General features: G+C 52.8%; 1 protein-coding gene across 4 annotated transcripts in view; it reads left to right on the top strand.

Annotated features, from left to right (window-relative positions):
* PPP2R2B (protein phosphatase 2 regulatory subunit Bbeta) overlaps nucleotides 1-26,820 on the top strand; it is a 60,986-nt gene extending 34,166 nt beyond the window's left edge. For 2 of the 4 annotated variants that reach the window (XM_042826539.1, XM_042826540.1), the window contains exons 2-9: nucleotides 13,531-13,628; nucleotides 14,628-14,793; nucleotides 15,431-15,543; nucleotides 19,700-19,877; nucleotides 20,760-20,924; nucleotides 24,041-24,210; nucleotides 24,314-24,405; nucleotides 25,169-26,820. In XM_042826539.1, the coding sequence (XP_042682473.1) occupies nucleotides 13,531-13,628; nucleotides 14,628-14,793; nucleotides 15,431-15,543; nucleotides 19,700-19,877; nucleotides 20,760-20,924; nucleotides 24,041-24,210; nucleotides 24,314-24,405; nucleotides 25,169-25,448 (1,262 nt within the window). In that variant the 3' untranslated portion in view covers nucleotides 25,449-26,820. Of the gene's footprint in view, nucleotides 1-13,530; nucleotides 13,629-14,627; nucleotides 14,794-15,430; nucleotides 15,544-15,713; nucleotides 16,534-19,699; nucleotides 19,878-20,759; nucleotides 20,925-24,040; nucleotides 24,211-24,313; nucleotides 24,410-25,168 lie in introns of those variants that run through there. The other 2 variants (XM_042826541.1, XM_042826542.1) reach the window with 2 other exon arrangements.
* The last annotated feature ends 756 nt before the right edge of the window (nucleotides 26,821-27,576 follow it).

The following is a 27,576-nucleotide window of genomic DNA, read 5'->3' as shown; positions in this document are numbered from 1 at the left end:
CAAAACGCAGCTCCCTCTGAAGGAGCCGCCTTCCCCTCCTGCAGACACGGGGGCAGCGCTGGGTGTGAACACGGACGCTCTCAGCTGATCGCAGACCGACCCAAAGCGCCGCGGGCCGCCCGGGCTGAGGGGCTGCTGGGCTGGGAGCTCAGTGGCTGTGTGGAGCAGGAGGTGGCGGCTGAGTGCTGCTCGGAGGGTCGCTGCCTGCGGGGCTGGTTTGTCGGTGCTCTTTTCTGGGCACGCCGCTGTCTGTGGGCACGGCGTCAGCAGCTCCGTCTCCCTTAAATTCATTCTGGACTGATGTTCTCTCGGCTCTGTGCTGCTCGGTAGGTTTGGTAGAGAGAAATCAAGGAGACTTTCCCCAACTCTTTTTCTCTGTGTTTGCATAAACACATTAATAACCTAATTGCCCAAATCCTCGCTGACTGGCTGAGGCATTAAGCTTGCTATGGGTGGCTGATTTGAGCCATATGGTTTGGTCCCAAGGTTTCTCTGGGTTTTTAGAAGAGGTTCAGAAAGTGCCTATTTGCATCATCTTGAAGCATTGCCATTCCCAGCACAAACAGTTCTGCATAATTTATTACCCTCACTGTAGCTTTGCTCGTACTCATAAGTTCAACTTCAAAGTACTGCAGTCTCACTGGTGATTATTTATGTGCAGCAAAACAAAACAACATGAAGTGCCATCCCGGTGTTAAAGTCTTTGCTTCCAATGGGGAAACTCCAGCCATTCTTCCACAGTCACAAAGTTCTTGTACCTTCATTAAAAGTCAGAGTAAGGATAACCTTTCAAGGATCTGTTAACATTTGCCCTTCCTGGCAGTTGGAGCAATTGAAATGCAGCGCTTACAGCCAGCGCGGTTACCTGGATGATGACAGGTATTGCCATCAGCTGTTCAATTTGGACAGTTAAGATGTATTTGTCACATCCACTTCTGGTTAGCGTGAGTTTCACATGCCAGTTATTGCTCAGCATCTCAGTACAGCAGGATTTCAGCTGTAAATAATGTCAGGGAGCTTTAGGATATGACAGGGATATTATTTTCTTCCCCCCAGTTTATTCACTGTACAGCAATGGAAAAATACTACTTATGTGTAGAGACTCTTTGCTAAAGCAGTCAGCTTTTGCCTTGCGTTCTGCCCGAGAGGTGCTCATCCCCTGGGCTCCTGTTTGCTCATTAGCAGTTGGAGCTGCTGAGGGCTGAGCCCTGCGGCGCTGGATGGGCCGTGCAGGCAGTGGAGCTGTGGGGTAGTGGAGAGGTCATCCTGCTGTCTTTGCAGCAAATATTGCATTAAAAAAATTGGAAACATTGGATGAACCGTGCAAAAATAGTGCCAGCAGTTGGTGTGCTAGGGATGCCCTGAAAGTGGGGCTTCCCCAAGCCTGCTTTGCTTGTGAAATTTGCTTTCCTAATTGTCAGGTTCCTCTCTTTGTGATCTGGGGTTCCCTGCTGACTGGCTCAGCTTACAGCCCATCTTCAAGAGCCGTGGGGACTTCTTTCATGGCTCGCAGCCCTGCAGTCAGAGTTCAGATGCCAGTGATGTGTGCCAGAGTGACATCAGCCGCTATGGTAGGCAGGGTCTGAATCAACCTGTGTGCACAGATCATGAGTATTCTTGTTGTAAAACAAACAGCTGCTGTCAGTTAGTCACGTAAAGAAACATCTCCCAGGTCTCATGGCATTATTTAAATCCTAAATCCTCTTGCAGTTTCCTGAACAGAACATCTGCTATAATCTGGAGAAATTAGACCTGGAATGGTTGTTGGGAACGTTGCTGCCACAGTCTGGGGAGGAAAAGGAGCAACGTCTTTGGGTATTTCCCACAGAGGCTCATCTCTGCCTTTGGATGGCCCTTGTCAGCTTGCAGCCTCCCCGTGCTGTGCCCTCAGCTCAGTGCAGCACCCAGGAGCTGTGGGTGGCAGTGAAGAGCGTGCCTGCTTTGTGGGCAGGGCTGGTGGTGGCCTTGAGCCCCGTGTGCTGTGGCTGGCCCCGGGGTTTCCCTTTCCATCCAACTGCAGCAGCCTTGGGTACAGGTGGACCTTTTGTTTCCTGCCCCCGTCTCCCATGTAGAGCTTCCAGTAAGCTCTGGTGGTGCCCATGGCTGTGGGAGCAGCTTTCCATCCACGGTGCCCCATAGGGCAGCACCTCCATCCCATGGCTGAGGCCAAGTGGGTGCTCCCACCCAAAGCGATGGGGCGCTGGGGTGGGGGAGCAGGGCAGCAGCAGCAGGGTGAGCTCCAGCTTTCCCAAGTGCCAGTGAGTCAGATTTTCTCTCTTCCTGTGATTGCGGCAGCAATGCTCCCAGGGACTGGCAGGCCAAAGAAAATTCATTAATTACTGCAGCAATTAGGCAGTGGAGGTAATGCTGCCCTGCCTGAGGTGCAGTCAGTGCTCAGTGCAGTGGCAGCAGCTTCCAGGGGCACAAGAGTGATGGTTTGTGATGGTGCAGAGCTGGGCTGCAGCGGGACAGCAGTGTGTGCCCAGGGCTGACATCGCTGTGCTGTGCGGCAGAGCTGCAGAGCTGGGCACGATTCAGGGGTGGGCTGAGATGGGAAGCTGGGCAGCCTGGGAGGAAATTCTGATGAGAAATTCTGCTTTTAATTTAAGAAGTTTGGATGGAAATGTTGCCATGAAAAAATTTAGTTCCTTCTTCCCACAATTACAGGCTGGGAAATTATTCCTAGTGTTTTTTTGCTGTTGCAAAAAATAGTAGCTGTGCATTGGAGTAGCCAGACCCAATGACACAGGCTGTTCACTTGGCACATGTGAACTGATTTCCTCATGAAGTGGCAGAACACAGGCACTTCTTGTGGTAGAAAGGCATGGATTTGCTGTGTAATTTTCACCTACGTTTCTCTATTTCTATTTAAAGTGCTTCTAAGCAGCTCAGAGCCATCTAAAGCTGGATGTGCTGCGCTCCGTCCCAGCCTTGCTGCAGGGCGAGCTGTCAGTCTGTCTGTCTGTCTGTCCTTTGGTGCTCGGTTCCTGAACATTGGTCCCTTCTGCCCAGGGCCTGCAATTGGTGTCTGCTGCTTTTCTGCCATGATTAAAAAAGAATTCAAACTGCGGCAGCCCCAATTTACAGTTCATGTTCTGAGAAAGTGGCTCTTATGTCTTGCCAGCCCTCAGCACGTTCCCTTGTTAAATTATGCATATGCTAATGAAGTGTGAAAATCAGCCAAATAACAACTCTGTGTAATAGCTTAATGTCCCCAGAGCGTTGTGGCTTTTTTTTTATTATTATTTTTTGATTTGTGACCCATTCTGAGTCTCATTTCTGCAGGGTGTTCTTCCAACAGCTGAGGTTAATTTGCATTTTCACTTTTTCCCCTTCTGAAAGAAGCCCAAACACGTGCTCACAACCCTCAGCGCGATTTCTGTTGTGGATTTGGTGATGCCCAGGTTTCCATTGCAGTGAGTAGCGATTCCTCAGCACAATTTGTGCAGTCCACACCACTGTCCCCAGTGTCAGTGGGTCTGTGGGATGCAGGGTGCTGGGGAGGATGGCTGGCTGCCTTGGCAGGGCATCACCTGTTGGTACAGCCCCCACCACCAGGAGCAGAGCTCCCAGCAAAGATCCTTAATTCCCTGTCAGAATCAACTTAATTAAATCCCATCTGACCGAGAGAGGGTTTTCGTTTGGTCTAATGAATGTCCGTACTTCCATTTGGAAGCTTCTTACATCCTGGAGTTTATTCCCTAATAACAAGCGAGGTTTGTTTGCCTGCCTGTTGCCACTAAAGATTGACTAGAATGAAAGCCAAATGGAAATTTCCTTCCAGGAGAACAAAATCCAGGGAGGGATGGTTAATTAAAAATGAAAGGCAAAGGGGGCAGGGAGTGAGTTTGGTGGCTGGAAGGGCGTTGCAGCAGCAGTGCTCTGGGCTGCCCCACAGACTGGTGGGCATCCCTGGAGGGCTGGGGGCTGTGCTCAGGGCTCTGCCCTGCCTCTGCACCTTTCCCATGGAGCCCACACATCCAGCAGGAAGGTGCTTGGCTGAACCCCATGGGCTGCTCTGGAGGGCATTTTTTCCTTCAGCTCTTAAAATGAGCTGTTTGCATGCTCAGCTCACGATAAGGAGAGCAGGCTGCTTTAGTGGTAACGCAAGGCTTTGGCAGGGAGCAGCCAGCAGGTGCCCAGGTCTGTGTGCTACCAGAGGGCTTCTCAAAGTTCTGCTGTGTTTATTTCTTTCAGATGATGACGATGAGCAGCGTGGAGGGGATGCTGACAGTTGGCATCATTAAGCTTAAGGATATTAGTTCTCCAATAGTAAAGACGAATTCCTATTACCACAGCACCACAGGCCCTAGAAATAGCATGGCCGTGGCCTCTCCATTTCAAACAGAGTGAAGTGATTTATTGTGCAGGGAAGTAAGCAAGGTTGTAACTTCTCCTGGGCAAACTTGAGATGGTATTTCAGCTGTGTACCAGATCCTTATCTGAGCTGGGAGAAGAGCAGTACAGGCAGGCGTGTGTTTGTTGAAACAGAAACCCCTGATAGGTTTTAAAAAAATACTTGTTGTGATACTTACAGCTCATAGAACAGGTGGGGTTTGGTGCCTTTTGGTTTGTTTGGTGCTGTTTGCTTTTGGCTCTCTGTTATTTACTAGCAGCACACCTGGCAGCACTGCTGTGGGCTCTGCCCGGTGTGTGCAGAGCTGGGCGAGCTGCTGCAGCTTCGTGCTGATGTTGGACAGCCTTGGTGGGGCCGGTGCCTGCAGTGGGGACCTGTGTGCTTACAGCGGGGGGTGCTGAGCATCCCTACGTACAGCACACAGTGTGAACCAATGTGAGCAAAATGCCAAGCTCTGAAGATGAATTCATTTATAATCTGTCTTCAGCTGCTTCACAGATTACTTTTAAGCAATTCATTTTAGAGACTCAGAACCTCGTTTTATGAACTTAATGCCAAGATGAGGAAAGGAAAGTTTAATTAAAACACTGCGTGGAAACTGTCCTGAAGCGATCTCCTTCAGGGCAGACTGCAAGTGGTGGCACAGTGCTCATCTTCCATGGAAAGAAGCACTAAGGGAGCCAGAAGTGGAGCTTTAACCCGAGCGCTGGGGGCTGATCCAGTGTGGGGCTGCTGGGCTTCCCCTGCCGTGCCCATTGCTCCCAGAAGGGCTGTGCCCCCCAGAGGCACTGCTGGGCCGTGGGGCAGCCTGGCAGGGGCTGCAGTGCTGCTGGACCCCAGCAGAGAGAAACCCTTCCTTGGTGCCTCCACCTCAATACTGCTCCAGATGTTGGATTAAGCCATCTGTAGCTGATTAAATTCTAATCCGAGCCACAAATGCCAGCGACTGTCTGTGTGTGGCTTCAGTGTGTTTACTTTCTCCTAAGTACAGAACTGGGATGCTAGGTGTGCTCTTTCCAATGCAGTGCTCTCTGGTCTGTGGTTTCCGCTCTGTTCCTCTGGAGCAGAGAGATGCTGGGGTGGCTCAGCCGCTCTGGGCTGCTGTTTGCTTCCCATCAGGCACACTCTGTGCTGGATTTCCCATTCCCCATGGGTTTGGACCCCTATGCTGTCCCTGCATCCTGGCGGCCGAGCGGCATTTGCCATTCCTTACCTCCCTGTCACAGTGCCCTGCCTGAACCCCCAGCAGGAGGAAGTCTGTGAGAGCTGCTGCGTGTCGTGCTCTCAGCATTCACCCTGACTGCTTGTTCCTTGTGCATCAAACGGGAGTAATGGTGGAAGAACAGAAAGTGACATCAATGCAAAATGTGACAAATTTCAGTCATAAGCTGAAAACAGCTGCTGGCTACGAGAGGAAAGCTCGCAGCTTCCAAATTTTACTCACTTAGCTGACATTTGGGTACTTCTAATTACAGTTTCTAAAAAATCAATAGGTTTTAGTGATAAGCTGACAGATGGCTTCGGCAAGATGACCAGAAAGGCAGAATGCGTGGCGTGCTGAGCGCTTGGCAGAGCGTCGGTGCCGCTGTCAGCACAGCCAGCCTTCTGCTGCCATGGCGATCTGACGGAGCTGCGCGTGCATTGGGGTTTCCTTGCCCTGCAAGGCACTGTCTGGAGAATACGTCTGTAATGATGATCAGAGCTGGTTGCTGTAGTCATCAGCACAACACAGTCTGCTAGAAAAGAGATCTTTGTAGTTCTGCTGAGCGTAAAGATGTTCTATCCCTAAAGGACTGGTAATATCCGGGAGTTGGGATACCAGCTGTTCAGACTGCAGCAATGTGGTGTCACTGGGACCGATGGGCTTTCAGGAGGTGTTTAGAAACCAGATCACTTCCTTGGCTGCTTCCTGCTGTGTGCCACGAACCAGAGGTGCTCCAGGGTTTGATGCCCCGATCCCACGGTGATGGAGCTGTCTGCGAGGCTTAGATGGTTCTTGGAATTCCTTGGAGCTTTTAGAGGTTTTAAAGTGAGAAGGGCAGAGGACTTGGTCAATGCTAAGGTGCTGTCTACATCTGATTTATTTTAGATCACCCTGGAGGTGGGCAGTGAGGGCTCCCTGAGCCCTGCGAGCGGTGAGTTGGGCACCGCGGTGCTCAGCACTTCCCCCAGGCTGGCTGCTCCTGAGCGCCCGCGTCGAGCGGTTGCAGTGCGCTCAGCCTTGTGAGGACAGTGGGAGAGAAGCAAATTCACGTTCTTTCATGTAAGCACTTTGAAATAGGCACTGTGGTGGGGGAAGCTGCAGAGCTGCTCTGGAGGAGCTGCCAGATGGAAATGTCTTCAGTTTGGGTCGGCAGCACTGAATTATTCTGCACTGTAACAAGGGCAGAGAAATTTTGAATGTGATGGTATTTTTAGCGTTTAAATCTAGGAGATTTATTCCATTTTGGGAAAGATTCGCAGCTGCTGCTATCTCAGCAGCATTGCACTGTGCTGCTGGGAAATGGTCCCCATCTTGCTGAGCGCTGCACCCTGCCAGCCCTCCTGAGCCAAGCCATGCTGTGGGGAGGGGCTGGAGATGCAGTCCTGCAGAGGTGCAGTGTGAGGGCTCGGATGGGCACAGTGTGGTGTTTCACTGTGTTGGTGTGTAATAATGTTGTGGGGCATCATGCTGATGGTACGAGATTCTTACTGGGCTTAATGCAGTGGAATTGATTTCTGTTTGCCAGCCTATCATTCCCCACAGTGGGGAAAAATCAATGCAGATCAATCACGTGTGATTTTGCATGTCATTAAATCCACGCTGAACCTCTGCTGTCCCACTCCCTTCTGTGCCCTCACCACATGGCACCACACCTTGCAGGAGGACAGATTGCCCAGCCCAACCCAGTGACCCACAGCCAAACTTTGCTGTGTTCACGTAGGTTGGAGGAGCACATCCCTGCATGCCCACCATGTGTCCTAAATGTTCCTTTTAAGTCCATCTTTTTTGTAGCCCAGAAGCCTTGGTGCCCTTCTTGTTTGGTTTCCTCTTGGCGTTTTCCATAGGCAGGGCAGAAGGCCGCAGAGGAATTTAGTGGGAGATTCAGGTCCTGGGAAGAGCCCATCTCTGCAACTCTCAGGCTGTGCTGGAGGCAGGACGTGTCCTGCTCACCCCCTGCTGCTCCCAGCCACCCGCAGCCCTGCTTTGTCCTATGGGAGCCTTTCCCAGTTCCATCACTGGGAGAGGTGAATGGGATCTGTGCAGCCTCAAAGCCCACGAACTGGCCAGGACTGTGCCACAGGTTCCATACACAAAGTCCTTGTCATGTGTGGGTCACAGAGGCTCTGCTCCCAGAAATGTTCTCCATTTGTCAGCCAGTCACACCTGTGTAGGGAAGGCACCATTTGCCTACATGTGCTTGGGGCTGAGTGCTTTGTTTTGAGCAGGTCAATTTATTTTCTTTTGTAAATACAAACTTACGAAACAGAAAGAAGGACAGAGCTCCTGTTAAAAAGCTGTGCAGTGTACAAGCTTTGCACTGATGCTTTTGCAACTCTATTTCAAAACTTCAGATGTGTATTTAAAGTTCTGATGTGTGGCACAAAGTTGTCATAGCTGACATCAGGTGAATTGCAGGTAATGGGAAAACCTCACACTCCCCTTCTTGTTGAGAGGCAGATGAAAAGGATAACTGAAGAAATCTCTTTTAAGCAGTGAAAGCAGCGAGCCTCACGACTTCCTGAGTGAGACAAGACCCACAGGCTTCCATGGCTCAGGGCTGAGAATCCTCCTGGAGTGGAGGCCCATATCTGCACTGCTTTGTCTGGAGGAATCCCAGGGGCTGTGCCCTCAAAGCCCTTTCTGAGCTCCAGGGTTGTGCTGTGCCATGCAGCAGTCAGGTGCAGAGTTGATGCTCTGGCTCTGCTGTCAGCACATGGCCGAGTTCTGTGCTTCTCTCCCTGCACCATTCAGTTTTTCATTACCTCTCTGTGTCCCATAGTGGTGAAAGGTGAATGTGTTCCTGCAGGAGCAGGACCTGCGGCATCCCTGTCCCCACAGTGCTGGGGGGCTGCCCTGGGTGGGAGATGTGCTGATGGTGAGTTTCTATCCCACACTTATCGGTGTTAAACTGGATTTGACATCTTATAGCATGGGATTTGAACGATCTAAACCCTTCTTCGTTTGGCAGCCTGGTTTGCTGTTATTTATGGTGCTTCCCAATGTATCACCGTTTGCAGGCTTGGAGGCTTTGTGTGTGCTGCCATTGGCCAAGTGATTCTTACCAACGACAGAACACGGGGTTTCAGTGCCCTGCTGGGTCCTGAGACCCCCTCAAAGCTCCGCTTTGTCCCAGTGCAGTAGGAGCACCTGTTTGTGTCGCTTTTGGAAAGGGATCTGGGGTCACTTTATGGGAGGACGCCTCAGTTACAGTTGGAGTGACGTGTGAGGGGTTCTCCCAGTGCTGGCCTGTGGTGTCAGCAGTGGGATGTGGGGTGGGCACATCTGCCCCCCACATGGCGTGGAGGACCCAGGGGTGCTGCTGGCTGCCATGCACTGCCTGGGGCTGAGCAGCACCAGGACACGGGGACATGTGGGGTCTGCAATGGCTGTGTGGAACAGAGGAGCTGTGCAAGGTGTGGAGCTGCAGGGTAGCTGTGTGTGGTGACGTGGAGATGTCAGCTCTGGGCCTGGCTAGATTGGAAACAACTGACTGCAGCTGTGTGCCTGACTCATCTGTGGATCTCAGACATAAGATTTGCTATTCACAATCTTCCACTGTAGCCAATTTATCATAATGATGCTTACAGTAATGCTCTTGCTGCCTCCAAAGCGTTTTCTCTTCAGTTCATGGAGAAAGAAGGAGAAAAATATATGTGTGTGCCATGGTCCTGCCATGCAGATGGAGAGAAGCAGGATGCAGGAGAGCTGCATGGCTGCCAGGCTGCAGAGCAAAGGGGGGTGGAGGGAAAATACCATCATGTGCTGACTGTTTGGAGCTGATGGGGTCCGAGCAATGGAGCTGCACATTCCCACCAGCACTGCCTGCCCTGCTGCAGCAGTGGGCCAGGCTGTGAGAGCTGGGAGCACATCAAGGATGTGTTTGTAATGAGGTACTGCAGAGATTTGGTCATCCACTAGAAGTGCTTCAGCTGAGATGGTGTTCCTACCTTTCCTGGGCTTTGAATCTTGCCCTGGATTGCTGTGATGAGGCAGCCATGCAGTGCTACAACCCGCTGCATCCGTGCTGCTGTGCCAGCAGGCATTGCACACATGATGTGCAGAGCTGCCCCACCGCACCTTTGGAGACACAGTTCTGCCCCTTGGAACACAGGGATTTCAGGAGGAGGTGTTCAGAGAGAGGTGGGGATGTGGGCTGTCCCAGTGTGGGGTTATGGGGGTGTCTGGGAGCACGGATGGGGTGTGTGGGCCCTGGGCACCAGGGCAGCCCCTGGCTTTCTCATCCATGTTTAACAACCACTCGCTGTCCCTTTGCTGGGGAATGTGCCTTCCTCCCACAATAGGAGAGGGGAAGGGGCACCTTGCCATTCAGCAGCACATGTGCATACCAGGGTGTGTGTATTATAAATTTTCTATTTTTCTGATAAAACCGCATCGCTAGGGTGAAAATCAAATCCAGCCCTCGATATTTTTAGCATGAAAGCGTGAAGGAACATTAATGCTCACAGAAGGGAAAGCTGCGGGCTGGTGCTGCTCGGAGGGGAGGGTCTCCATGGAAACAGTTTTCTTTAAATTCTCCACATTCGGGGCACTGAGCGTGTAGGAGGCAATGAAGGAAATAGAAACAGGAAAGAAAAAAAAAGAAGCATTTTTCCTTCTTACTGTCACAAAACTACTATAGGAACCTTAGGAGAAATGGACTTCAATTACTGATCATTTCAATGCGCGTGCACAGGAATTTTAATGAATAATTGCCGGTTTGCTCTGAGCGCGGGGTGGGAGCGGCGGGCAGCAGCGCGCAGTGCGCCGTGCTGGGGCCGCAAGTTTGGCGTGGGACCCAGCGCTGCTCCGCTGCTGTGCCGTCATCTCTAAGCTCCGTCCTTCTCCCTTGGGAGATGCTCTCCCGGCTGCTGCCCGCCTGCTGTTACAGCCTGAGGGTGTTGGGGCAGAGCCCAGGCCCGGCCCACCGGACCCCAGTGAGGTCCCGCTGCCGGGGCAGGAGCCGGGGATGAGCCGAGTGTCTCAGCCGCCCTTTGCCCGCCTCTGGGCAGCTTCTGGTGGTTTGTGGACGACGTCTGCGCTGGGGCAGAAGCCGCTCGAGTCCCTGGATCGCAGCGCTGTGCTGAGGAGGGGGGAGGCTGCAGGTTGAGTCTGGCAGCGCTGCGAGCGGCCGCTGTCTGGAGGCTGTCCCAGTGCAGCAGGGGAAGTTATTGCAGCGCACTGACAAATGCGGTGACCTGAAACCAGAGCTGGTGATGGGAAGGGTTTCAGAAGGAAAAACGCCGCCTGGTGTGAGGCGCAGCTCTGTGCTGCGTAGCTGTGCTGCTGCAGCGGCGTCTGCTCAGCCCTGTCCCTGTGCTCTCCAGGTGCCGTTTCTACCGGCGTGGAGTTGGCAGAGGGGCCGTGGTGATGTTCACCGCATTGGAGGTGGCCTGCGCTGCGCTCTGCTGGAGTCGGGGCCTTTTCCTGCCCTGTGCTCCGTACCCAGGGCTGCTCTGCCCTCAGCGCTGCGGGTGGCGCTGTGCTGCTCGGGGCTGTGGCTGCTGCTGCCCTCCCGATAAACAAGGCTTTTAGCAGCAGTGTGTGGTTGGGACGTAGCCTTAGAATTAGGAGCTGTTGCCTGTACTGTGCTAGAAAGTAGCATAGGAGTTAGAAAATGTTGCCTAAACGTTGCTGGAAAGTAACATTGCAGTTGCAAATGTTGCCTGAGCTGTTGTGTCCAAGGCAGTGACAGCTGGAAAACATTAGCAGTGAAAACCTGGGCTTGTACGAGGGCTTAACCTGGCGCTGCTGAACCCCATCTGGTTCCAAGCACAAAGTCTGTCAGTGTTTGAGTGTGTTTCGTTTTAGCTGAGATACGTATCTGCTCTGGGGATGTAGGGAAATGTCTTCTGGACTGATTTTTCAGGGCTGTAGATACCAACAGCTGTCCTGGCCTGCAGGAGGCATCCACTGAGTGAGGGGACCGGACAGAAGGGCACTGTGCCGGTGGATGCTTTGCTCACCGAAGTGCTGCTGATTTCATTTTGGAGGCCCATGCAGCACGGTTTCTGTGCAAAGCTTTCCCTGGTGCACAGAACTCTGCGTGTCCTCGCAGTTCCGCCTTCGACCCAGCAGATCTGAGGTTACAGCACGGTTACAGTGGGTGCTGGGGCAGAGCGCTTCCCAGTGCTGGTTATTAACAGCAGCATCAGAACCACGTCCTCCTGGGTGCAGCTGTGGGGCAGCCTGGGCTAAAAGCGTGAGGAAGGCTCTGTGCACCCCTCAGCATTGCCTGTGGCCAGTGGTGCTGTCAGCCCGTGCAGCTGGGGGCTCTGCCTGAACCCAGTGGGTGCAGTGAGTGCACGGGGGGCTGCAGGCTGCTCTGCCACCCACACTTGGGCTCTCACTCCCATTTTTTGCTTTTTTTTCTTACCATAATTCCATGGGGAAGAAAACAGGCAGGAAAGCTTCCCATCCCCATCTTTTCAATTGCAAAATGGGAATGATGTTTAAGCAATAATTCAAATCCAGCCAAGCAGAAAATAACAGGTGTGTCTGAAGGAGCTCAGGATCTGTTTGTTAGCTTGAAATGAACCCCCAAAAGGGTGAAATTCCGAACAGGTGTTATCAGTGCTCAGCGATGCAGCCTGCACTGCTGCACTTAGCCTGGCTCTGAACCAGGCTGGCCTTTCTGCTTTGCTTTTCAGTGCTTCTATTAATGTTAGTAACAGATGGTTAAAACCTTCCCGACAGATTCTGCTGCCCACACGTGCAGGCTGATGCAGAAGGGCTCCATGCAGAGGACAAAGTGCTTTGCTGAGGAGCATTCCCACGCAGTGCCTCAGCCCCCATTGCACTCCTGGTCCCATTCATTCACCTCTGGTCCCTGGGGTTTGTCTTTGCAGTTCCATCTCCATCTGCAGGGAAATGGGCTTCCGAGGCTGTTCACAGCCACCAAAAGTTGTAAATGAATTACAACAAACTTTGGAATGCGTTCATGTGTCATTACAAATTGCTGAATGCTGGAGAGATGGGGTAATGTGGGGAAGAGAAGCGCGTGTTGCATGTTAATGGCAGCAGCATGGAGTTCATCACTCACCTGCCTGCTGCCATCTGGATTCTCCCAGCTTGGCAGACGTGGGGCTCTGTGCACATCACCAGGCTGAATGGATGCAGGAAGTGAGTGAGCACCCAAAGCTTTCACTCACTCCAGTGAGCTTATGAAGGTCCCAGTGACTGCGGTTACTCTGGAGCTGCAGCTGACAGCTGAGGGCTGTGGTTACAGCTGGGGCTGGTGCACAGAGGGGATCCACCATCTCAGGAGCAGCGCAAGTGGGGCAAAGCCATCACTGCTCACTGGTTCCATTTAGGAAAGCACAGACATTGAAAGGAATTCAGGGCATAAAGCCAGGAGGAATTTTGCTTCCTGCTAGGCAGAAATAGTGACTGTGTGTTATTAATGGTGATGGCAGGGTCTGCTCTGTGCTGAGCCGTGTGCTCTGGACGAGGCTGTGGCCAATCTGCTGTAGTGGCCTCCTATGGGTGTTCCAGGGGGATGCAAATGACAGAGACTGCATCCACCCTTCCCTGTCCCCTGCTCTGTTTGCTGCGCTGTGCTCGAGGCAGCTGGTGACACCAGTCAGGCAGTAATTGTCACGGAATTAACCTCTGACATTCTTTTAAAAATAGCCCCAATAAATCCAATCATTAGCAGCTCTCCTGCTTTGCCTCAAGGGTAAGCGCGCAGATTAAAGTCTTTACGTGCTGCAGATCCATGAGTGCTTCCCCGCCTGTCCCCTGCCATGGTGGGAGCATCCCTGCGCCCCGAGGCTGTGGGACACGGAGCAGCGCTCCAAAATGCTGCAACTGTCATTATGTACAAAAGAAAAGCTGAGATGCACGGAAATGTCACAGGGGAGAGAAGGCGCTGACAGCGTGCGCTGCCTGAGCTGCGTGGGAATGGTGCATTTAGATGCCTGTGAAAGCCACTCTGCGGTTACTTAAATTGTCTTTGTCTTCTTCCTTTCAGCTGACATTATCTCTACAGTAGAATTCAACCACACCGGAGAATTGCTGGCAACAGGGGACAAGGGGGGTCGGGTTGTCATATTTCAGCGTGAGCAGGAGGTAAGTACAAAATACCATTTTATCCTTGTAAAGCAGTGTCCTGTTGTTTCCTAATCTGTGCCTGTCACTCTTAACCTAGTTCTCTCCTAGCAGACCGAGAATTGGAAAAAGGCAATTAGCAGCAAGACCTGGAGTAACATGGTAGAATGCCCTAAAATGCTGCGTTGCATTCCCACACACCTCCAGCCATGCTGTAGCTCCCCATAGCCCGGCACGGGCACAGCTGGCTGCCATCCACCCCTGGCCATGCTGTCCCACCCTCAGAAGCCCCCCAGGCCTGGGGCACTGTGCCCTCAGCTCGGAGCTGCAGAACTCCTCGGGGGGTTCCTGAGAGGGCTGCACTGCATGAGGCCACCAGCAATGCTATGGGGCATCAATGGGTTACGTTTCTCCCGACGTTAAATCTGCCCAGTATTTTGTGTGTGCTGGGGGAAACTGATCAGTATGAGGTTACACATAGGTGCTTTGTTGGCCTTTCTGTTACTGTTCCATTTCATATTTCTCTCTTTTTTGTTATTCTCCCACTTTTCTTGAACTTCCACCTCCCTGACACCACCTGCGATGCGTTCTGTCCGCCTCCTGTTTGTCACAGCCCTCTGCTCCAAGGGACCAACATCAGAGTGTGCAGGAAGCGACCTGCAGCACAGATCCACAGAACTGAGCCCATGCTGCACAGCTCTGTGTGATTTGGAGAAATGCAGCCCCTGGCAGACAGGCACTGTGCCTCTCTGGGCAGATGGTTCTCAGACGTTGTCACCTTTCAAAGCAGCATGATTCCCATCCTGATGGGCTCTCTTTGTGGTGCTGTTCCCAACGCAGTCTGTGCCTCAGGGCTCTGTGCCGGGGCCGACCTGTCCCCTGGGGGCTGTGGGCTCAGTGCAGAGCTCAGCTCCCAGCCCCAGGGCAGCGCTGGGTCAGGTGTGCAGAGAACCTGGGGGCAAAGAAGTCGCTGGGAAATGTTCTCTCCAAGTCTTACATCCTCTCTGTCCTCCTCCTCAGAGCAAGAACCAGCCCCATCGCAGGGGTGAGTACAATGTGTACAGCACTTTCCAGAGCCACGAGCCGGAGTTCGATTACCTGAAGAGTTTGGAGATCGAGGAGAAGATCAATAAGATCCGATGGCTCCCGCAGCAGAACGCCGCCTATTTCCTGCTGTCCACCAACGGTGCGTGTGGTGCAGGCAGGGGGGGCTCCTCTGTGCGCTTTGTTCTGCTGATGGCTCTTGTTGGGCATTTTCTGAGCTCTCTGGGTGAAGTTTTTGTTGTTGTTTTGGCTTTTTTAAGCCGTGGCTGCTGCGTTTCTACACGCAGCTGTGCTCAGCTCAGCAGTTCCGTGATATATTCAGATAAATAGCAGGAGGATCCAGGAATATTACTTGGGATGAATGGAGCCCTAGGATGGATGTGACTTAATTACTTCAGGGGACTAGGAGGATTCTAATTATCTCCCGTAACCAACTAACTTTGTGTTACAGAATTGACTCTATTGATCACTGTAATAAAATTCGAAGATTTACTAAACTCATCTGGGGGAGAATTACTGAAATGCAATGAAGATTAATTATAGAGCACGGCGATCTGTTAATTGAGTTTTTAAACAGTTTTTTGATTAACAGGGATATTATCTCTGTGTTTAGGACGGTGTTTCGTATTGTAGTGAGTTATAAAGCGATGCTTTGTAACACATTCCCACGTTGCCCTCTTTCTTTCCATTCTCACTCTCGAAGTAACGTGGCACAGAGATCGACCCTGAAGGAGAGGGGGCTCATAGCAGCAGCCAGGCGTGACTCTGTTCTCTCGCAGATAAAACTGTGAAGCTATGGAAGGTCAGTGAGCGCGACAAGAGGCCGGAGGGCTACAACCTGAAGGATGAGGATGGCCGCCTCCGAGACCCCTCCATGATCACCTCGCTGCGGGTGAGCGGCTGGCGCGGTGCATTTCTTTGGGGGTGGGATGCAGACAGCAGTGCTGGCAGGGCTGTGTGTCCAGGGACGGTGCTGACGGCTGCTGGGGGCATGGGGAGTGCTGCACGGCTGGGGGTGCAGGCACACCATGAGCACAGCCGTGCCCAGAGCTGCTGTCCTGCTGGGATGGAGCTGCAGAGCTGCCTCCTTTGCACTATTTACAGCACAGTAAATAATGTAAATGGCAGCTTCTGCAGCAGCAGTTCCTTCTCTGTGAGTTTTCTGGCCACCTAGGTGGATCACAACAGGCCTCCCGAGTCAGGTGTAAACAGCCTAGGCTATGTGTGCCGTTTATTGCAAGAGAGATGCATGCATGGACCCTTTAAAGCAGTCACCCTGTGCCTGGCAGTGCTGGCAGAAGGTGCAGCTGAACCCACTCCTCCTATGAGGGTCCCCGGGGCTGTTTCTGAACTTTATTTGTGCACAGAGACCTGGCCTGGGCAGTGTGAGGTCCTGAGGGGGGGCTGCACCATGAGGCCACACTCCTCTGCCTGAATTCAGAGCAGAGACTGAAGGTTTCCCTTCACCTGCAGGCCTGGGAACTCCAGCTACACAGTAATGTCATGGTGGCATTAATCAGCCAGAGCAGCTTGTGATTTATTAACCTCCTATCAGGGTTTGCATTCTAAGTACTCAAGTTCAGTATTTATGAATACAACACTGTTGATATGTCTGCCCTTGGCTCACTTTGTAGCTTCAGACTTCATTGCCAATTGAGCCTCCCAGAACCTCAGACCCAGTTCTCACCTCTGCTCCAGGTGCTCCTGGGGCCAGCAGGTGTTTCCTTCGCTGAGTCAGAGACATTTCATTTCATATGTATCTGCATCTGCTGCCACGTTTCAGGCAGAGTTTGAGCCCAGTGCAGCCCACAGGAGGGGCCTTCCTGGGGTCTGGGTGTTGGTGCTGTAGGAGCTGTGCTTACTGACTGTGTGTGGGATACAGGTGAGTTTTTAAAGGATGGTGTCGTTAAGGGGTATCACTGCAGTTGAGTAACTTGAGCTCAGGGTAGAAGAGATGCCTGTCTCAGTTTCCAACACAAACTGCTTTTCAAAGTGCTGCTGGTGTTGGTACATCTGCCGGGTTTCCTTCCCAGCCCGTGCTGCTGTCTGCACAGTTGGCTGCTGGCGCTGGCTGGCGGAGGTTGGCTGCATCCTGGCGTTGGCAGCTGCTGGGCTGCAGCGGGGTCAGAACAACTTGGGCATTTGTTGCAGACATTCAGTCCAAAGTCACAGCTTGGATCTCAGCGTGGTGCTTGTTGGCTGCACAAGTTTGCCTTTTTGGTGTTTTTTAATGCTCCCTACAGTTTCCTGACAACTATAGCAAGCAGCCCCATGGGAACATGTGATTCCTGCTCCATATCAGCAGGTAGAGGTAAAGCTCAATGTGAGTGCTCGGTGTTATGGGTATTGCTATCCTTGTGCACAACACCTTCTGTCCCTAAGGATGCAAAAGAGAGCAGCCTTCAGTCTGCTCCAGTTCACACTGATGGGTTTCCTCAGGCAGATATTTACATAGCTCTCGATTTTACTGCTGCTTGGTGTATCCTGAGCACTTAATGCTCCTCTGCTGCTCACGTTTTGTTCATCCATCCATGGTTCCATGTTCAACTGCAGACAAGAAAAAAGATTTAAAACCACCTTGCTGCAGTCATCTCTTCCTATTCATTTAATGGTTTGGATTTACTCGATGAGCATTGTTACCTGAGGAATTTCTAACCCACGTAATGCAGGACTATTTCCCTCTGTTCAGACCACGAGGGCCTTTGCTTTCTTTGGGTGAGCTCTGCACATCAGGGTGGGTCCCAGCCCGCAGCCTCTGCACCACCTCACGGGGCTCCCTGAGAGCCTCTGCACCACTGTGCGCCAGGGGCTGTTTGCAGGAATCGTTAACACAGATAACAGCCAGGGCTGAAAACTCTTTGAATAAGGACTGCGTTGTCTTAGATCCCTGCACGGCACAAGGGGGGTGAGAGGAGCTCGGTGATTGCTGTTGTCACAGTGCTGTTGGTGATTAAGAGCTGCTGTTTCACTCAGTTCCGACAGCATCCATCATAAATAGTTTCATATCTCCCATTTTGCCAAAACATTCATATTTTTTGGCTTCTGGGTGCAGCTTCATGGAGAGTTTGTTCTTTTCTTCTCCTGTATCAAATGTATCCGTGCTCACACACACCCGTGGCCTCGGGAGGGCCGTTTGTTTTCTGAATTCTTACTGCAGAATTCAGGTGCAGATGATGTGAGTCATTCTGAAATGTAAAAGCAGGGACAGATTCTCAGTTACAAACTGAAAAAGGATTCTGTCCTGCTACAAAAACAAGGAAAGCCAGGGGGGTGGCTGGGCTGGGGACGGTGCTGGCAGTCACTGCCCCGACCCCTCCAAGGTGCTCTGACTGCGCTGCAGGGCTGGGTTTGCCCTCACTGCTGCAGGTGCTGCTCCTGAGCCCCTCTTCCCCCGGCCAGGCCCCGTGGGGCGCTTTGGGCCCCCATAGGAAAGGCTCTCCCACACCTGGAGCTCTGCTGGTGCTGCACACCGTGTGGCTGGGAGCAGGGCTGTGCTGGGGAAATGACTGAACCAGGAGCTCCATCAGCGCACGGCGAGGGGCCAGACAGCAGGTTTGTCTCTACGGGAAGGGATCTTCTCAGATGGCATCAGGAAAGCCCGGTAAGGCCAAGTCCTGAGGAACGTGAAGCTGTTGCTCTGCCATGAGCGTGGTGAGGAGCGGCGGGGTGGGACGTGTTGGGTGGTGGGAGCGCGCTTTTTGCAGGAGGTGCCTGGTAAAAAGCAAAAAGAAAAATGAAGACGTAATTTTTTTAAAGTGAGTAATGAATGGCATTGCCCTCTTCCACAGAACAGGAAGTAATGTAATTTATTAGTGCTTTATTTTATTTGACAGCCATTCTATGTACTTGATGCGGTTTGTTACACCAAATTACCCTTTAATAATGGGTGTATGTAATACCAGGCACTACCCTGCAGGTCCGCTCAGTAACTGAAGGGCTGCACCCAGGAGTTCTCACTGCTGGTGAAGGAGGCGGCGGAGTGCAGCCCTGCAGCTGCACTGCTCCCTGCTGCTGCGGCCGGTGTCAGTAGCACTGAGACCAGGCTGGGACCACGCAGGTGTTGGATCTGCAGGTCACCCCACGCCCTGTTTGCTGTGATACTCAGGCTGGGCGCAGCCATGGGTCTGACTGGGACACAGTCAGGCTGCACAGCAGTGCTGAGCTCCAGAGCCTGTGATGATTTATTTTTGCGTCCAGAGTGGCCCAGTGTAACGTTTGAGCCCACACCCTTTGCAAAACCATCATGTTTCTGACGGTCTGAGTGACAGCCCACGTCCTGCAATCTCTGAGCACAATGCGAGCCTCTGTCCCCAGATGGCTGAGCAGAGTCCTTCAGCAGCAAACGATGCATCATTGAGTGTGTCAGGCTGAATTAGGAAGCAGGCGCATCACATTAAGCTCAGGCTCCAGGCTGGCAGTTCCTGTGTTCCTGTGTCACTTGATCTGGCTGTCATGCTCCCATCCCCACCTCTGCAGCCATGGGAAACCTCTTCGGGCAGCACACAGAAAACATTTGCTTTGATGGAGTGGCTGGAGGGCGCAGCTCCTGGCGGGGGGAGCACTGGTGCACGCAGCTGCCTTAAGAGCACAATGTCTGAAGTTATTAAGTACACCTCTCCTTGCATATGCTGCTTTCATGCCTCCCTCCATCCCCTCATGTTTACGTGAGCTATGCTTACAAATCCAAAGGCAAACATTCCTATTTCCTCCATCTGTCCCTGCCCCGTGCTTCCCTTCTATCTCTTCCCCTCCTTTACTTCCACCATTCACTGTGGGGCAAATCCTGAAAATCTGAAAGAAAATCCGGAGTTGATTCAGCTCTTAATACTTACCTTCTAAATACACTTCTGTTAGCAGCGGGGCAGGAATTTCACATTCCGAAGTGACAAAATAGGAGAGGTTTTGCTGTTGTTTGACCGAAGAAGGAACTGTTGCTGCAGAAGAGCTCCGGACTGGCACTGTTGTCTCCCAAAGCAGACGATGCTGCGGTGCTGCCCCACGTGGCTCCCAGCATCCCGTGCCCACTGCTGACTGCCCGTCCCCTGCAGGTGCCGGTGCTGCGGCCCATGGACCTGATGGTGGAGGCCACCCCCCGCAGGGTGTTTGCCAACGCTCACACGTACCACATCAACTCCATATCCGTCAACAGCGACTACGAGACCTACATGTCGGCTGACGACCTGCGGATAAACCTCTGGAACTTTGAGATCACAAATCAGAGCTTCAGTATCCTTTGGTGCGCGCACCCCGTGGTGTCCCTGGGCCCCTCTGCTGCCAGGAGCTGTATTAACAGAGAGCCACGGGGCCGGGCGCACAGGGAAGCATTCAGTCCTTTCTGACCCAGAAAAGGGAGAACCAAGGTAAAGGTTTGACCCATTGTGATTTTCTTTGGCAGTGTTCCTAACTGGTCCTGCTCATTACAGGTTCATTACTGCCAGTTACCCCAGATCCTGCCAGGAGGTCGGTGCAGGAGAGATGGGGTTGCAGGCACAGAGCACAGCAAAGCAGGGCTCAGTGCTCCGCAGTACCCACAGCCCCCTCAGTCACAGCTTCGGACGTCCTCATCCCCAGAGCAGTCACTGCTGCTTGTGCTTGTCTGCGTGGGCTGAGCCGTGGCAGTGTGCTGGCGGTGCTGGGCGCTGTGCCCCTCTGCTCTGTGGGACCCCCACTGCCACCACTTTGAGTTCTGCCTGCAGGGCTGAGCCGGGGCTGAGGGACGGGGGTGATGTAGAAGACAGATGCCCTGGGGGAGACGGGGAGGGGAAATCTTAATAGCGCAGCAGGGTGACGGGCTGCCAGTCACAGGCGCATAAATGAGATCATGCCTGTCACCCTCCTAACTGCTGCATCAGAAATAATCACGGCGGGGCACTAAGCGCCACTGGTATTTATGTCGTGTTCTCTACTGAGAAGCCCCAGGGGCAGCGTTAGGCAGCCGGAGTTCAGCAGCCACAGGCGTGTGGTCGGTGGGGGCCCACATCTGAGCAACGCTGCCATGTCTGCTTATTTCGGTGAACGAGGGGAGGATTTAGGCAAAGCTTGAGGGGTTTGATGGCCCGAGGCACCAATTCCATGTGGGGAGCAGCGGGCTCCTTCACTCACCCCCAGATATCGTGGACATCAAGCCAGCCAACATGGAGGAGCTGACGGAAGTGATCACCGCCGCGGAGTTCCACCCCCACCACTGCAACACCTTCGTGTACAGCAGCAGCAAAGGCACCATCCGGCTGTGCGACATGCGCACCTCCGCCCTCTGCGACCGCCACGCCAAGTGTGAGTGCTGTGCAAGCTGCCATTGTGTGCTGCAGCACAGGAGGTGCAGAGGGAAGCTTGCTCAGACATCTGGAGACTTGAAAGTGTCAGCCGCCCCAGGGAGGTTGTGGAGTCTCCTCTGGAGATGCTCAAGGCCTGCCTGGATGCCTGGGGAGCCTGCTTTGGCAGGGGGTTGGACGCGATGGTCTCTGGAGGTCCCTTCCAAGCCCTACAATTCTGTGAATCTGTGAATCCCAAACCCTAGCAGAACGCATCTCTCTGTTCTTGCACTTCATGACTGTCTCACAGTCCTACAGTGACTTGGAGTGCAATGATAGCTAAGGCAATCCCTTTCCCTGATGCTCTGGAGGCAGCAGTCCCTACATGGCCACTGCCTTTGTTTGGTGCTGCCACATCCTTCAGCCCACAGTGAGCGCCGACCAGCGGTGAATAAGAGTTTGGTTTGACCTCTCCGTTGAAATTTTCTTACTGATTTCCCTCTGCACCTCTGAAGCAGCAGCCTGAGTCGATTGCAGCTCAGCAGATGTGTAAGTTGAAACTGAGGCAGTTCATCGGAGTTCAGAATGAAAAGCAACATTGGCTTTGGAGGCAAATTCTCCAGCAGGGGTATTTAATAGCTGTCAGTAGTATTAAGTGGGGAGGTTGGTGGCCCTGAGGCAGGGGGGTTGAAGATTCATGATCCTTGAGGTCCCTTCCAACCTGGGCCATTCTGTGATAGCACTGCACATCCCTGTTGTGTTCAATCAGACAGACACACTTTGCAGCTTAGGGGCAGACTTACTGAAATGATCTCCTATTCAATTCTGCCATCCTGTTTGACCTGAGGCTGCTGGCAGTGGCTCGAAGCAGTGATTGGGCACCTGGTGGGAAGGCAGGGCTGACCCAGAGGAGCTCAGCTGTATGCAATGTACCTGATGGAAGGGCTGGAGCCAGGATCCACCCCCTTCCCGGCCCTCATTTAAGGGCTGGCAGTGAGGGGGTCTCACTGGAGATCTCTGCATATCTGAGGCCTTCCAAAGGTAAGCAGCCTTTTCCTTTAGTTTTGATGCTCACAGCTGTTCTGTTCGAGCAAATCCTCACTTGCTGCAGCTCAGGACTTTGCCACCCCCTGGTTATTGCTGCACTTTCCATTGCGTTGTAGCCTTACAGGACTGAGCCCTGGGTACAGGCACACCTTGCTGCACGACTGCTGTCACCTTCCTGTTGACAGAATATCTCTTGTTTTTTTGTTTTGTTTTCCTTTTCACCAAAGCCTTTTATACTAGAAAAAGGGCACATAAATGGGGTGCAAGGATCTGCTCTCACATTAGGAACTCCCAGACACATGAAGCACATCCTGCCCGGGGCTGAGGATCCGTGGTGCAGAGCTCTTGTTGCCTGCTGTCAGTTGGGGCAGCACACAGCCGGTACAGAGCTGAGATGTGGCAGTGCCTCCAGAAACAAATCACCTCCTTCCTCAGCCCCGAGCAGCGGCTAACGACGTCCTGCTGCACGCAGTAATAAGCCTGGCAAGACCTCGAGCTAAAAATTAACAAGCTGATTGTGCAGAATCTCCGGAGGATGACAAACCTTGTCTGCCACCCTGGGCTCGTTTAGCTAATGAGGAAACAAACCTCTTTGCCTCTGCAGCACTCCCCAATCTCCATTTTAAGTGAGAAATCTGTTGTGGCCTGCAGCACGGAGTCAGAGCCTGGAGAGATGGCGGCGGGCTCTGCAGCCCTGCGGGACCATCGCTGCAGAGGGGGCTCTGGGTGCTGTGCCACAGGCTTTGTGCTGCTTTGGATTTCCTGGTACATGTGGCCAATGGTCCCGATTAGAGTTTAAATGAAGGAGAGAAAGAAAAGACGGGGTTTGAATTGGTGTTACAGAAATGGAGGGGTGGTTGCATTCACTAAGGAATGGAAAGGAGCCATGTGCTCTGAGCTGCCCGCAGGGCCCTCGGGCTGCACGCACAGCCATGCAGGAGCTCGGACAGCAGAGCTGTGCAGGAGCTGCTCTGGGCTGCAGGTTCCCAGGGCGCACTGCAGTGTGGTGCTGCTCGGCCCAGCAGAGCACACAGCACTGCGGGGTCAGGATCTGAACCCAGCCCTTCTTGCTGCTGCCCTTCTCCTCCTGCTTGTGTTCTTGGTGCTGCCATCACCTCTTGGGTTTGCTCTCTGAGGCATCTTGGTTTTTCAATCTGCAGTTTGATGCTTTCTACTTCTATGGTTGTTTATTCACTGTAAGTGTAACATCCCCAGCCCTAAGAAAGGGCTCCATTTGTATGTCAGGCCTTCCCTGCTGTGTTGGAGAATAGCTGTGATGAGCACAAGGCTGGGCTGGGGCAGTGGAGGTGAATGGTCGAACCCAGCCCTGGCTCTTGGAACAGCTCCTCCTGCCTTTGTTTTCTGGATACAGGGTGCCAGGCAGTGCTCATGCTCATAAGCTTTATGGCCAAGTCAGTGTTGGGACAATGGGCTTCTTTCCAGAAGGAGGAGGAGCCTCTCCTTGTTCCCCAGCAGTATTCTGTAGTGCTGAGGTGGTGAGGGGTCTGTAGGGGTGGAAGGAAAAGGTCTGACAGATGCACTCCAAATGCAGCCTGTTCATTGGTGCAGATCTATTGTTTTCTTTAAAGCTATGCCTGTTCAGCCGACGTTACTTCGAAATTGAATTTGTAAATGCATTTAATTTGGACCTTCATCAATGCTCTTTGGGCTGTACAGGCTGTGATTTATTCAAAGACGTCGGATTAAATCTGTAGGTTGCAGTAGCTATAAAATATTTACATGGACTTTCAGTTATACTGCGCATTGATTTCTATAGAGAAAAGGTACACGAGGCTCTAAATCTTTTGGTCTTCTCTTGTGCTGCTGATAGATGGGTCTCTGCTGACCCTTCCTGGTTATTGCACTCATTTAAAAATAGAGGCACTTGAGTTGCACGGAGTCCATAACACACAGGTGCTCGCTTTACGCCATGCCCAGCGCTCACAGTGGGCTCAGCACTGCAGGCTCAGGGTGCTCACGGCCTCCCGTGTGCCGGCCGTGTCCCCAGCTGCTCTGCACCCCCCCATGCTGGGCCGGGCAGTGGGTCCCGCAGGGTCACTGATGCCAGGCCTGTCCCTTCCTCTCTTGCAGTTTTTGAGGAGCCCGAGGACCCCAGTAACCGCTCCTTCTTTTCTGAGATCATCTCCTCCATCTCCGACGTCAAATTCAGCCACAGCGGCAGGTACATCATGACCCGGGACTACCTCACTGTCAAGGTGTGGGACTTGAACATGGAGAACCGGCCCATCGAGACCTACCAGGTGGGCAGAGCGGGGCTGCGGGCAGGGCGGGATGGGAGCATGGAGCGGCCGTGGGGCCTGGCATGGCTGCCCCCTGCCTCATCCCATCCATCCCTGCCTCCAGGTCCACGACTACCTGCGGAGCAAGCTGTGCTCGCTGTATGAGAACGACTGCATCTTCGACAAGTTCGAGTGCGTGTGGAACGGCTCTGACAGGTGAGGGGTGGCTGTGGGGCTGGGCGCAGCTGGGGTCTGTGTGCGGGGTGCCTGGGGCTGCGTGCCTGGCTCCAGGGGCAGTGGCTCCTTGCTTACCTCACAGTGAGGCAGCTGGGCCTGAATTCTGAGTCTGATCTAAATCATGTTACAGCTCTGTGTGTTCCATTTAAGTCAGGGAGAGTTTGCCTTGAAAAAGGTGTGAAAATCATTTGGTTTGGGTCAGCCAAATCTTTGCCATAAAGAGCGATATCCGTGTAATTATCCTGGAAGAAATTCTTGCCTGCATGAGCTCTCCCTCAGCTGCGAAGACAGAGGCTGGGAGCAGCCCTGCAGAGACAGGCGGAGGGAGCTGGGCTTGCACAGGCTGCAGGGAGCCCTCATTGCAGCCTTCCAGTGTTTAAAAGGGGATGATAAAAAGAAGGGTCAACAGCGACTGGAGAAGGGGTGACGGTTTTAAGCTTGAGGAGGGAAGGCTTAGGTTGGATGTCAGAGAGAAGTTCTGTACAGGTGGAGCAGTGAAGTGCTGGCACAGCTGCCCAGAGAGGCTGTGGATGCTCCATCCCTGGAGCTGTTCAGACCTGGAGGGCGGTGGCCCTGCCACAGCACAGGGGTTGGAACTTGATGATCCCGGGGTCCCCTCCAACCCAAACCTCTCCACAACTCCATGAGGTGTCCGCTGTGCGGTGCTGGGCTGAGCGGGGCAGGGAGGAGATGGAAGCGGGGCCGTGGCTGTGCTCGCTGACTCGCCCTTCCGCCCTCACAGCGTCATCATGACCGGCTCCTACAACAACTTCTTCCGCATGTTCGACCGCAACACCAAGCGCGACGTGACGCTGGAGGCCTCGCGGGAGAACAGCAAACCGCGCGCCGTCCTCAAACCCCGCAAGGTCTGCGTGGGAGGCAAGAGGAGGAAAGATGAGATCAGCGTGGACAGTCTGGACTTCAGCAAAAAGATCCTGCATACGGCTTGGCACCCTTCAGAGAACATCATTGCTGTGGCAGCGACAAATAACCTGTATATATTCCAGGACAAGGTTAACTAGGAGGACAAGTTATTCTTTAGGAGTCTCTCATGTACTGAATACTAGTAAACACAAGATTCCAAATGTTTCTTTTCTTTTCTTTTTTTTTTTTTTTTTTTTTCTTTCTTTCTTTCCCATTCCTCTGTTCAATTGCTGCTCTGGGAAAGGCAGTGTGCAGGGGCAGGCGGACCAACTGCCGTGGGGCCGGGGCTGAGCAGCTCCCAGGTTTCCATGTAGTGCTGGGAGCTCCGACTCGGCGCGGAGCAGCTGGGGGGGCTTCAGCTCCTGCTGTCCCAGCGCCCCGAGGCGTTGCTGTAAAGGTGGCTGACGGGTGGCGAGGCGGCAGGGCGCCATCAGCTGCAGTGGGAGCAGACGGGGCGGCTGTGTGCACCGCAGTGCGGGGTGCTGGGCTTCTGTAATCCATGCCGATTCTTTAAAGCTTAATCCTAAAGATCCCAGCTGTTGGTTCAGGATATCAGAGCCCTGTCCCCATTTTTCACATCTGTCATTTTGCCGTCATCATTTCCTCTTCTTACCAACAGCAAAACCGAACACAGAATGGAATTGTTGCGCCCGGAGCTCCCAGGCAACTCCCCAGGATTTGGCTTTGTCAATACTGTGGTGCCTTTTGGGTATATGAAATACCTTTATAAATGATGCTTCCAAAACACACTGATTGCAAACCAAACTGAACCTGGGCTTTAATTTTTTTTCCTTTTTTTTTCCTCTTTCTGCATTGTGGTCATTGTTATTGTCCTGTTGCTGTACACCTGCACTTCATACTCTTTCTCTTTTTAATTTATTTATTTATTCTTTTTGTTTTTTTTTTTTTTAAAGAAAAAGTGTAAGTTGCTAATTTATGACATTCTAAAAGAGAATCCAGCCCAACACTGCTCTCAGCACCTGACCGCTTCCTCCATGGGCTGCCCACGGTCCTAGATTATAATAATAATAATAAAATCAGTAACTCTTCCTCTGTGCATGGCCAGGCTCCCCCTTTCTACTGTTAAGATTGTTCAGATCCTTTTTTTACTCGAGCAAATGTTGAATTAAAAGAATAATTTTCAGTCTGGAAACAGCTCCTGCAAGACCCAGTGAACAAATGAAGTCAGTACAGCACTCAACAGCACCACCGCAGCAGTGTCCCCAGGAGGGCGGCCCTGCTGAGCAGCTGTGCTGCATCCCCCACACCTGTGTCCCACAGGGAAGCTCCCACCCTGCTCTAAGGGCAAAGTGCTCCCTGCCCACCGCCCCTCCTGTACTGCGCGCTTCGGACGCCCTGCAGCTCCTGCGGTGCCTCCGGCCCTCAGCCCCTAAAGAGGAGCCTGGGGAGGCCCTGCCTGGATCTGCGGGGCAGGAGCAGGGGGCATTCGCCATCCCAAAGGGATGAGTAGGGGGGACGTGCACTACAAGTGGTGGCTTCCAGGAGTACCTTTTTTTTAAATGGTTAAAAAAAAAAGCCAAGATAAAGTAACTTTTTTTTTTTCAAATGTTCTTTTTTTTTTGTTCTTGTACAGAAAGCCTGCACTCTGGTACCAGAAGTAAAGTTGTTCCAAATGTGCCTGTGTGGAGCTGCTGATTGTTGTGCTTTCCAGGCGGCTGCAGCTGGGGCCATGCTGGGGGGTGCAGGGAGCCCTGAGAGCCAGGGGGCACAGGAGCCGGGAAGCCCCTAGCCCAGGTGCTGCAGTGCAGGGCCCCATCCCTGTGTCTGGGGGGCAGTGGCAGCTCCCAGCCCGGTTTGCAGTGCTGAGTCCTTCAGCATTCATTCTGGCCCCAGGCTGCCCAGCGGGGAGCTGCTGAGGGCAGCAACGCGTTCAGAACCGAGGCAGGGGTGAAGGAGGCACCAGCACAGGAACAGGCGCTGGCTTCTCCTTCAGCTGCAATCTCTGCTGGTAGTGGAATTGGTTTCACAATGAAACCAAACCCAACGCTGCACAGAGCTGCACGGCCTGCGCCCCCACGGGGACAGGACTCATTACTGGTAACACGCGACACTGAGCTGCTTCCTCCACAGCCCAAGCGCTAATTCTCAGCTGCTGCTGGTGATGAATTTAAACAGAGGCACCTAATTAGAAGCTGTAGGGCATGGATAATGCTGCAAAGGCAATGTTATACAAACAGGCGCTCATTTACCTTCATATTAATGGCA

Source organism: Centrocercus urophasianus, unplaced genomic scaffold (assembly GCF_019232065.1).
Source record: "Centrocercus urophasianus isolate 14NV4802_14NV808 unplaced genomic scaffold, USGS_Curo_1.0 seq_26, whole genome shotgun sequence".
NCBI classification, from domain to species: Eukaryota; Metazoa; Chordata; class Aves; order Galliformes; family Phasianidae; genus Centrocercus; species Centrocercus urophasianus.
Note: the sequence above shows the minus strand (reverse complement) of the source record. Positions and strands in the feature narration are given on the sequence as shown.